The sequence below is a fragment of the Panthera uncia genome, chromosome C2 (assembly GCF_023721935.1).
Source record: "Panthera uncia isolate 11264 chromosome C2, Puncia_PCG_1.0, whole genome shotgun sequence".
Classification (NCBI taxonomy): domain Eukaryota; kingdom Metazoa; phylum Chordata; class Mammalia; order Carnivora; family Felidae; genus Panthera; species Panthera uncia.
In genome coordinates this window covers 137,562,471-137,574,507 of record NC_064810.1, presented here as the reverse complement: position 1 = coordinate 137,574,507, position 12,037 = coordinate 137,562,471, and the positions used below count along the sequence as shown (strand labels likewise).

General features: G+C 40.4%; 1 protein-coding gene across 6 annotated transcripts in view; it reads left to right on the top strand.

Moving 5' to 3' along the window:
* Positions 1 to 11,787, top strand: part of THRB (thyroid hormone receptor beta) — a 384,988-nt gene extending 373,201 nt beyond the window's left edge. For all 6 annotated transcript variants that reach the window (XM_049628887.1, XM_049628888.1, XM_049628891.1 and 3 more), the window contains 2 exons: positions 381 to 639; positions 8,007 to 11,787. In XM_049628887.1, the coding sequence (XP_049484844.1) occupies positions 381 to 639; positions 8,007 to 8,248 (501 nt within the window). In that variant the 3' untranslated portion in view covers positions 8,249 to 11,787. The remainder of the gene's footprint in view (positions 1 to 380; positions 640 to 8,006) is intronic.
* The last annotated feature ends 250 nt before the right edge of the window (positions 11,788 to 12,037 follow it).

The following is a 12,037-nucleotide window of genomic DNA, read 5'->3' as shown; positions in this document are numbered from 1 at the left end:
TTGTTAGAACTATGAGAAAATTAGGTAAGTTTAACATAAACCGTGTTCTCAAGCAGTTATCAGTTGGTGTTACGATACAAACCTCCAGAGTAAGGGATTATGAGCACAATCTCACACATGACCATAATCCCAGTTAGAGATCTATATCCATCACAAAAGAAATGCAAACTACTGAGGTTAAAGTTGGTGACCAATTTGGAGTGTGAAGAATGGTTGTTGAAAGTCTGCAGCCAAGTAGGAAGGGAAAAGCCATAGCCTCAAAGAGTGCAGGAGCGACATTGATCGCAGAATGTTGTCCCTGTTGCTATTAAAATACTGCATGTTATTCCTTACTGACATTTGTGCACTTGTTCTTGCTGACGTGGGCTGGTTTTTTTCAGCTGCCATGTGAAGACCAGATAATCCTCCTCAAAGGCTGCTGCATGGAGATCATGTCCCTTCGCGCTGCTGTGCGCTATGACCCAGAAAGTGAGACTTTAACCTTGAATGGGGAAATGGCAGTGACGCGGGGCCAGCTGAAGAATGGGGGTCTTGGGGTGGTGTCGGACGCCATCTTTGACCTGGGCATGTCACTGTCTTCTTTCAACCTGGATGACACAGAAGTAGCTCTCCTTCAGGCTGTCCTCCTGATGTCTTCAGGTGAGTACTCCCAGACTCATTATTGGGCAAGAAAAGAGCTTTTGCTTATCTGGTGCTAATTCAAATCACTTGATGAGTTTCCAGTCCATCCCCCACCACCCCCCGCCCCCGTCCCCACCGCTGCTTTAGCTGCAAAATCATAGCTTATTCTCTTTCAGCAATTAGGGATTTGCCAACGAACTGGGAACTGAAGGAGAGTGTCAGGTATCTGATGCTTCCTGCAATCTCCCAGCGTAGTAGAAGGACCCAAATGAGTCCTTTTAAAGACTCTATGAGATGATCCACCTTCAACAGACACTACCCAGCCTGACCTATGGTAGTTGGCCAACTCTGCCTCCTTCTGGTTTATTACACAGGGTATGGGTATGAGTGACTACACCATTCTGTATTAAGTTCTGGTTGAGGAAAATTTGTTTATGGCTTAGCTACAGCTTAAGTTTATTGCTATATAGCATATTACCCGAAAATTTAGTGGCTTAAAGCATCCAAGATGGCAGAGGTTGGGGCTGAGACATCAAACACAGCTGTAGGCCTCCATGCATCCTCTCGACTGGCAGGCTAGCTGAACTCCTACATGGCTAGAGGATTCCAAGGAGAGCTCCAAGCACACGAAAGCAGAAACTGCAGACGTCTTAAGTCCCAGGTTTAAGTCATATAGCATCACTTCTGCCGCATTCTGTTGGTCCAAACAAGGCCCAGCACCAGTCCAGAGTCAAGAGCCCACCTCTAGATGGGAGGAACAGCAAAGAATCTACAACCAGCTCTAACCTGCCTAGAGCTCATGATCAAGGCCTCAGACTCCTTCCACAAAGAGTAGATGATAATGCTGAGACTTTTTTTTTTCTTCAGAGATCATGTCATAATAAATAAGAAATGCAAAATACAGCAAACTCTTCAAAGGAAGCTAGTCTTTAAATAGAAGGTAGTTTCAGAGGCACCCTGTGCATTTTCAGAGCATCCTCAGTTAAGCTGAGGGTCACTCTGCACGACAGCTGTCAGCTTAACTTATCCATATCTCCCTCTGGACTGTTTATTTCTTGAAGACAGAAATATGTCTAATTACAATTAGGCCAGTGTTCAGTAGAATTTGAAAAATGTTTATGGGATAAATGACTAAATAGATGGGTAAATTATCAGTCACAAGTACCATGAGAACCCTTTATAGAGTCCATGCTTCCTAGTTAACTCAGTAGAATTCCTTTTTTCTTTTTTGAAGCTTATCTTGAAATCTATTTGCTACAAGAAAATTTAGGTATGGCAGACTTTTTTTAAAAAAATCTTTTTATTATGGAAAATCTCAAACATAAACATAAGTATATAATAGCATAATGGGGGCACCTGGGTGGCTTAAGCCAGTAGGTTAAGCATCCAACTCTTGACTTTGGCTCCAGTCATGATCTCACAGTTCATTGTGAGGCCCCGCATCAGGATTCCCAAGCCCCTCTTGGGATTCTCTGTCTCCTTCTCTCTCTGCCTCTCTCTCTCTCAAATAAATAAATAAACATTTAAAAAAAAAAAACAAAACAAGAAAAGAATAGCATAACGAACCCTGCTGTATGCTGTGGTGGACAAGCTCTAGGGTGCCCCCCATGACCCCCACCTTCTGATGTTTACACCCTTGTACAATCCCCTCCCACTGAGTGTGCACAGAACCTGTGACTTGCTTCAACAGAATACAATGAATTCACTGTCACCCCCATGCAATTCGGTTACATTATGTTATAAAAGATTCCCTCTGGCTAACAGGCTTGCCCTAGAGACTCTCCTTGCTGCCTAGATGAAGTAAGCTGCCATGCTGGGAAAGCTCACATGACAGGGACCTGCTTGTGGCCTCTCGGAGCTGAGGGAAGTCTCTAGTCAACAGCCAGTGAGAAGCCCAGGCCCTTTGTCCTAAAGAAATAAAATGGATGGGGCACCTGGGTGTCTCAGTCAGTTAAGCATCTGACTCTTGATTTTGACTCATGATCTCCAGGTTTGTGAGTCGAGCCCCACACTGAGCTCCATACTGACAGTTCAGAGCCTGCTTGGGATTCTTTCTCTCTCCCTCTCTCTCTTTCCCTCCCCCACTTGCTCGCAGATGCTCCCTCTCTCTCTCTCTCTCTCCCTCTCTCTCTCAAAATAAATCAACAAAAAAAATTTTTTTAAAGAAAGAAAATGGGTAACCCCTTTCCTTTGGGTTTCAGTGTCCCTTAAAATAAGGAAATTGAACTAAATAAGTGGGAATTATATTCTGGAGGGGGATTCAAGGTAATTGTTAGTGAAATTGTAGTGGTACAAAGAATTTTAAATAACATTGAGCCACATAGTGAGAAAGCTATTTCTTTTACAGTTTTCTTTCTAGTTATATCTCCTTCTAAATAAGGCAAGGAGAGAGATTCATTTTGGTGCCAGTCTATCCCGAATGCCTAACACTTACTGACCTCCCTGTATAACAGAGCGGATCTCAGTCTTCGGCAAGAATCTTTAGCTAAAGTTTAATAAAGGTGGGGCACCTCCACTGACAGCTCAAAACCTGGAGCCTGCTTCGGATTCTGTGTCTCCCTCTCTCTCTGCCCCTCCCCTGCTCATGCTCTGTCTCTCTCAAAAATAAATAAACATTACAAAAATAATTAATAAATAAGTTTAATAAAGGTTTCTGTCACACACTCTGTTTTTACGGCTATCTTCTAAGTACGGCAAATGGATTTTTATTTACTGAATAATATGTTTCCCCTGTAGTGAGTTAATTTTAACAGATTGTTAAACAAATAATCTCAGTAAAGTAAATAAAGGGAGTATTTGAGAAGGCAAAAATTGTGATACCAAACCCTGTCAAACACTTAACTGGGCGATTCTTCCCCATCCTCTGATTCTGATGATGCTGTCACTGCTGGAGAGCCACGTGACATACTTAAAAACCTTTTAAAAATCTTCTCCACCCTAATGGCCTGGGAACTTTTCATTAATACTGCCAACACCAGAAAAATATTACAAGACACTTTCCAGTTGGCAAATGATAGCTACATATCTGTGCTCCACGGCTCCGGCCGTCCTCAGTATTGTCTTCTAAGCCCCATTGTTTTGTCTGGCATTACAATGACACAGTATCTTAGGGCTTTTCCACAAAGCCTTCTCCAAGAGCTGCTACCACTAAGTTCTTTGGTCCTGCAGTGATGAGCGGAGAGCTCAAATGGACATGATCCCAAGGACACAGCTTTGAGAAATTCTGTCTTAAAGAGTTAAAGACACTCTTTGACCTTTAAAATATTCCTTCAAAAACATGCTTAATACCACTTGAACATGATCAAAATGTCCATTCATCTTCTCTGTGTCAATTACATGACCACCTTATCTTTATCTCTTATCAAAGGACAGAATTTTAAGGCCACAAAACCCGGGTTATTTTTTTCCCTTTGAAGGAGTACATCCAGAGCAGTATTATGTTGCTTTTCTACTTGGATCAAAAGGTAAAGGATCCTGTGGAGAATTCTTCTGGCATACTCAAAGAAAGAGAGAAGACAGGGGTGAGAGAGAGAGAGAGAGAGAGAGAGAGAGAGAGGGATTGAGGAGATCCACAAAGCAGCATCATCAAATACAAAAGACACAAAATAAAAATGCACAAATTGCATTTCAAGCCAAATAGGGGATTCCAAAAGCCCATGTATTTTGTTTAAACACAGAAGTGGATTGAGACACTAGTGCTGAGCCTTCCTTTCAGATTAAGCAGAATCCTGTTTTGATTTTTACTAATACAAATACTTCAATAACCAGACACTTAAAGTGTGAACTTACTCGATCGGAGCCACAAAAAGAAAACTGGAAAGAACTGGGCAGCAGGGCGGTAGGGCTCCCTGGAGCTATATGAGGAATCCATCCTGGTTTATAAATTATTTTTTAACATTTTTTATTGAATTATAATTGACACATAACATTGTACTAGTTTCAGATGTACAACAGAATGATTTGATCTTTGTATACATTGCCAAATGATCACAATAAGTCTGGATAACATCTGTCCCCATATATGGTTACAAAATTTTTTCTACTGTGATGAAGGCTTTTTTTTAATAGTTTTTTTTAAGATTATTTATTTATTTTGAGAGAGAGGGAGTGTGTGTGAGCAGGAAAGGGGCAGAGATAGAGGAAGAGAAAGAATAGCAAGTAGGCTCCATACCAACAGCACAGGGCCCAACATGGGGCTCGATCCCATGAACTGTGAGATCATGACCTGAGCCAAAGTCAATAGTTGGACACTCAACTGACTGAACTATTCAGGCACCCCTCTCCTGTGATTAGGACTTTTAAGATCTACTCTCTAAGCAACTTTTAAGTATGCAATAGAGTATCATTAACTATAGTCATCATACTGTACATTACACTTCCATGACTTATAACTAGAAGTTTGTACGTTTAGACTCCCTTCACCCATTAAGCCCAGCCCAGCCCACACCCTCTGGCAACCTCCAATCTGTGCTGTTTCTACGAGCTTGGTTTTGTTTGTTTGTTTGTTTGTTTGTTTGTTTGTTTTTAGACCTCACATATAAGATGATACAGTATTTGTCTTTCTCTAACTTACTTCCCTTAGCATAATGTCCTCAGGGTCCATCAATGTTGTTGCAAATGGCAAGATTTCATTCATTTTTTATGGCTGAATAGTATTCCATTAGATGTGAGATATAGATAGATAGATAGATAGATAGATATAGCTATATCTATATCTATGTCTATACCTATATCTATATCTATATCTATATCCCATCTTTTATATCCATTTGTCCACCAATGGACACTTAGGTTCTTTCCATATCTTGGCTCTTGTAAATAATGCTACAATGAACATGAGGTACATATATCTTTCCAAGTTCGTGCTTTGTTTTCTTTGGATAAATACCCAGTAGTGGAATTACTGGATCATATGGTAATTCTATTTTTAATTTTTTTTTTTTTTGAGAAAACTCCATACTGTTTTCCAGACTGGCTGCACCAATTTGCTTTCCTAGCAACAGTGCACAACATTTGTTATCTCTCGTCTTTTTGAAAAATGGCTATTCTAACAGGTGTGAAGTGATATCTCATTGCAATTTTGATTTGCATTTCCCTGATGATTAGTGATCTTGAACAACTTTAGATTTGCCTGTTGGCCATCTGTATGTCTTCTTCAGAAAAATGTCTCTTCAGATCCTCTGCCCAGTTTTTAATCAATTGTGGGGTTTTTTTGCTATTGAGTTGTAGGGGTTCTTTTTATATTTTGGATATTAACCCCTTATCATATATATGGTTTGAAAATACTTTCTCCCATTCCATAGGTTCCTTTTCATTTTGTTGATGGTTTCCTTTGCTCTGCAGGTTTTTCATTTGATGTAGTCCCACTTTATTTTTGCTTTTGTTGCCTTTACTGTTGGAGTCAGATCCAAAAAAATCATCACCAAGACTAATGTAAAGCAGCTTACCATCTATGTTTTCCTCCAGGAATTTTATCATTTTAGGTCTTACATTCAAGTCTTTATTCTGTTTTGAGTTAATTTTTGTATACGGTGTAAGATAGGAGTCTAGTTTCATTCTTTTGCTTATGGCTATCTACTCTTCTTACTTACTTCTTACTCATTTACTAAAGAGACTATGCTTTCTTCATTGTGTATTCTTGGTTCCTTTGTCATAAATTAATTGGCCATATATTAATGAGTGTATTTCTGGGCTTTCTATTCCATTCCATTGAACTTTGTGTCTGTTTTTATACCAATACCATACTGTTTTGATTACTATAGCTTTGTAATATAGTTTGAAATCAGACAGCATGATGCCTCCAGCTTTGTTCTTTTTTCTCAACATTGCTTTGGTTTTTCTGGGTCTTTTGTGTCTCCATACAAATTTTAGGATTGTTTGTCCTATTTCTGTGAAATAGGAATTGAAAAATGTCATTGAAATTTTGATAGGGATTGCACTGAATCTATAGACAGCTTTGGGTAGTATGGACATTTTAACAATATTAATTATTCCAATCCATGCATACAGAATATCTTTCCATTTATTTGTGTCTCCTTCCATTTCTTTTATCAATGTCTTACAGTATTCACAGTATAGGTATTTTACTTCCCTGGTTAACTTTATTGCTATGTATTTCATTCTTTTTGACACTATTGTAAATGGGTTTGTGTTCCTTCATTTCTCTTCCTGATAATTCATTATTAGCTTATAGAAAGAAAACAGATTTTTGTATATTGATCTTGTATCCTGCAACTTTACTGAATTTATTTATAATTCTAACAGTTTTTTGGTGAAGTCTTGGTTATATCATGTCATCTGCAAATAGCGACAGTTTTACTTCTTCCTTTCCAGTTTGGATGCCTTTTATCTCTTTTTCTTGCTTACTTGTTCTGACTAGAACTTCCAATACCATGTGGAATATAGAGGTGAGGGTGGGAATCCTTGCTTGTTCCTGATCTTAGAGGAAAAGCTTTAAGCCTTTCACTGTTGAATATGATGTTAGCTGTGGGCTTGTCATACATGGCCTTTAGTATGTTAAGGTACATTCCCTCTGTACCCACTTTTGTAACCTAAGTGTTTGTAGCCTGGATGTTCCCCAGTCATCTAGCCTTCTCCTGACATCCCTTTATCTTTTGTGTGAAATTGCCTTGAGTCCCCTCCCCACATATTATGGAAGGCCAGCAGTCCTCCCAAGACTTGGGAAGATTTCTTGGTCATTACATGGTCATGGTCTCCTCTAGCTCCAACTTCCCAATGTAATTCTTCCTTACTCCGCATGGGGCAATGCTAGCTTCTTTTCTTTTCATTTAATTCCCCAAAACACCCCAACACAAGGCTGCTACAGGTAGCAGTTTTATTAACTGTATTAGAGAAGGGAAGGAGTGCTTCATTACAGGAGGTAAACAACTAAAATTGGAGATTGTACTTCTTTGTCTTCATGAGAATTTATTATCTGACACTCTTCCTTTGGCATTCAGGCCTCCTGCAATGTTTCCAATCTCTTCTCACATCTCCCCTTCTCTGCATGTCCATGCTTGTCTTCCCCTCTCTGCCAGGAAGTCAGTGGAAACTCAAAATCTTTCCCTTATTATGCACAATATTTCAACTCTGTAGGTGAGGCTTCTCCTATGAGGGAGGCATAGCCATTTCCAACCAAGGAGGTGATGTGGCTAACCCAGAGATATTTATCTGAACAAAGCATCGACTCCTTTTATGTAAATTATGACACTTCCCTGGTACCATTGGTTCTTAATGCCCCAGAGTTCATGTTATATCCATGCTCATTCCTAGGAGTCGATAGGTCCCCAGATCTGTCCACTTCACACTAAAGGGCTTGAAATGGACAAAGCAAACCTTCTCCTTTCCATTTCTGAATTAACATCCATCTTCTTGCTTCCCCTCAGACCGCCCAGGGCTCGCCTGTGTTGAAAGAATAGAAAAATACCAAGATAGTTTCCTGCTGGCCTTTGAACACTATATCAATTACCGAAAACATCATGTGACACACTTTTGGCCAAAGCTCCTGATGAAGGTGACAGACCTGAGGATGATTGGAGCCTGCCATGCCAGCCGCTTCCTGCACATGAAGGTGGAATGCCCCACGGAACTCTTTCCCCCATTGTTCTTGGAAGTGTTCGAGGATTAGACTGACTGACTTCATTCTCATAATTCCTACAGCACTACTGGGTGTCATTTCATTCCATTGCCTAGCTCTTTTTTGTTTGTTCCTTTGTTTCTTTGTGTTGGGAGAGACTGGGGGTAAAGGGAGGTAGTCCTTAGCATAGACATGGATGAAATTGCCCCTTGAATGCGGGTACTTGTAACTATTGCATTTTGTTCTCCAGTCCTTTGATGTGAATGCTTTGAAGGTTTTACAGTTGTGGAGGTGGGGTGGGGACAATCATTAATTCACCAGCACCAAGCCATCACCAGCTCCCATCTGTCCCTGGTCAGAGACTCAAGCAAGCAAAATGGCGTGGCAGAAGACTAATGAAGCCTTAAAACCAAGATAATATGGTCATCTTGATCCAGCCCTGATTTTTGCAGGGCTCAAATTAGCACGGCACAGACCAACTTTGGTTAGATGTGGCTTTCAGCTTTCTAGGGAAAGATCTGAACTTATTTTTATCTATTCAAGAGCACGCTGTTTTCCTCACCCTTCATTCTCTCCTGGCAGCATAACCTGGAATGTATAGGAATATTTGTTCCTGAAAAATCAGCTGTCCTTTCACTATAATTTTTATAATCCTATGATTTAATTCAAGTTATACAAGGGTGTGACTCAAAGATATGCAGGTATTTGACTGACTGAGGCCAACAAGGGAAATGATTTTCCTCAGTGAGCCCAAAGAAATTAGAAAACTTTACTTAACTAATGTCAGTGACTCAACAGTTTCCAAAAATTCACATAGTCTTACCTCATAGTAAGGAAGGCTTCTTTACAGTTTAGGCTCAGAGAAAATTTCCACAGAAATCAAACCTATTTACAGAGTGTTGTCACTTTTCAATGACATCTGATCTGTCATCTCCCAAACTCCTGAAGTTATTTAATCCTGATTGCATCTTTGCTGAGCTGACAACAGATTTCCCTACGTATTAAATCTTCTAATCAAGGAGAGATAACAAGCTGAATTTTGAGCCTTGTTCTGGAGGAATTCTGAGGCAAGATTAGTGTCGTACATTCTGAGTTGAAGGAAGTGCAGTGTTCTGAGAGTCTCTTCATGTACTGATGGTTCCTTTTGGTCTTAGATCCTCAAGCTCTTTGCTCTACACACAAATGTTTCCAAGTCCCCTTTTCCCTCTCTCAGGCTTGACTATCACTGATCAAAGCCTGGTCTGGACACCGACCCACTCTGCCTCTCTTACAGCATTGCCCTGACAGATATCTCATAGAAAATACCTGCAGCCCACATACACGAACCTCACTCACCTTCCCTACCTAGCCCTCCTCCCTGATGACAAATGCTGGAGTAGGTTGTGCCCAGAAAACCCATGGTGATCCCTGATCATTTCAACTTCAAAAAATGGGCAAAGAATGTACCCAGGCAACTGAATGTATCTTGTTCTTCACTCGCATAGTAGACACAAACTATTCCTTCACCTGCCTTGAACTGCCTTATCCTGGAAATATTGGGGAAAATAAGCCATATCAGTGAGATTTACCTAAAAAAACAAAGGAATGCAAGTCACTGTGAAAACCAAGTGGACTAATTCTTTTTTAACTTGCCCAGAAGTCAGGACACCTGAGTTCTAGTTTGTGCTCTGTCAAACTGGTGGTTTTGTAACCTTGGGTCTTGGTTTTCTCAGCTGAGAGAAAGTCATGAACTTTAAAATCCTTCCCATCCTTACTAGTGTACTGATTTCTGGGGGGAAAAATCTATTCCTTTTTGATGGTTTCTTTCATAATTCAAATTTTTAGCTTTATTAGAAATTATGGCCCTTTAACAGTTAGGGAATGCATATTTGGTATTGAGTCAAAATACAAATTTGACATACTACTCATCAAGTATGTAGAGAAAAGCCGGATGGCCTTGGAAAAAGGAGAGGAGCAGCACTGAAAAACCTTAGTGTGACTGGGAATAATCTGGAAGGAAAAATATATGTTTAATGTGTGAAAGCTACTGGCTTCCCAGGAAGAGGAAACAAGACTATCACTATGGAACTAGCTAAGCAAAGAAAGGAAGTAGGGGAGGATAAAGTTTGTCTTTATCTACAGACTGTTTTGTTTTGTTTTGTTTTGTTTTGTTTTGTTTTCTCTAAGCCAGTCGCTAGCCAGTCTCCCGAAGCCCTTGCTTTGTTAGCAATTCAGCTCCCTCTGTTGACTCTCCTTGGAGAAGTACTCTTTGAAACACTGCTGAATCACCTTCTATGCTCCAGGGTAACTCTGAGAAGCTCTGTGGTGAGGGGCAAGTTTTCTCTCAGAAGGGAATGGGAGGAAGGCAAATAGGAAGGGTACTGGAGGGTTCACAGACCCCTTGGGCATCAAGCCCTCTGGGGACAGCTTCCTCAATTTGTTTGACAGAGATTCTGAAGTATATGAGATACACCCAGACTCAAATACAAGTACAGAGCCAGATCTAAGGCTAAATCTGAATGCTTTGGGGATTAACCATGGCTGGGCGTTGGCCAAATGGGACAGTGTATCTACAGTAATCCAGCTAGCTCCAAGTAAATTTATGTTTGATCCTCAGTTCCTAAAATGATTGCCTTAAAAAGGCAAACTACTGATCTGAAACTCTTGTTGAAGGCTGAATACTTTGTGTTGAGCAGGACGCTCCTTAAAGTACTTCAGTTTGTAGGGAAAGGCTGTAAGGACTCTAAGGATCATGACCCTGGGGTCAAAATGATTCATTTCTTCTGTAACTGGTTGAGGTACTTAGTGCATCTCAAGACTCCATCTCATAAAACTCAATCAGGAGGGATTTACTCTGGATTTTTTTTTAAACATTTTTTCTTATATTGTCCGGGCTTTCAAATCAAGTGTGAACCTGATTGAAACCCCTCACGGAGGGGAGACATCCCAGTGAAGGAGAACACATCTGTATAACTGGGATTCTTATTTATGAATCATTTAATTTCGGGGGGATGAGTGGTGTGGGGTGTGTGTGTGGGTGGGTGGTCGTGTGTGTGTGTTTGTAATCCTCAAGTGTACTTTACTCTTCAATTTAGATGTGCAGTATTTCCAGAAATAGTGAAAAAAAAAAAAATAAGATCTTTTCTTCTTTATGATTCTGCTGAACACACTACGTGCTGCCTCAGAGCTTTTTCTAGTCAAATGAGCCTCGGTCCTCAATGACGTGCTTGCCGTGTTGATGCCTCAGCCCAGTGATACCCCCCTTCACCCGTGCCCTACACGACACCTCTTCCGTTGGCAGTGCGGTCGTCAGTCATCGGAGTGGACCGCCAGGCTCGGCTCTGCTCCAGCAACGCCATTCTCAATTGCTCTTCTGTGGACAGGTGCCTAAGTCTTGGCCCCTCCACCACACTAAGCCCCCAACAGACTCAGCCTCCATGGAACTGCTGAGCACCCTCAAAGCATGTCATTGTCAGTGATACACTTTTCTTCTATGGAACTCTAACCTATTCGTGTCATATCGACCTTCTGATGCATGAGTCATAAATTATGAAATCGGTCTTATGGTTTTTGAAATGTAGCCAGCGTTTGTAAGGCTAAACCTTTTTCACAAACGGAATTTAAGTGAATAACCAAGCCGCAGTTATTCTCCAGAAGGAGAGTGCTTACAGACATTTGAATCTCTTTGCCCTTTCCAACAGCTACGGCATCAGGTTCTAAAATAAGCTTGTAATTTTTCCTGTTATTTTAATAATATGGAAATATTAGCATAGTGTTTCTTTTGATAGTGATAGACTATAATCCATATTTAAATTTTATAGAGAAGAAATTTTATTGTACTGTGATGTAGATATTTATTAT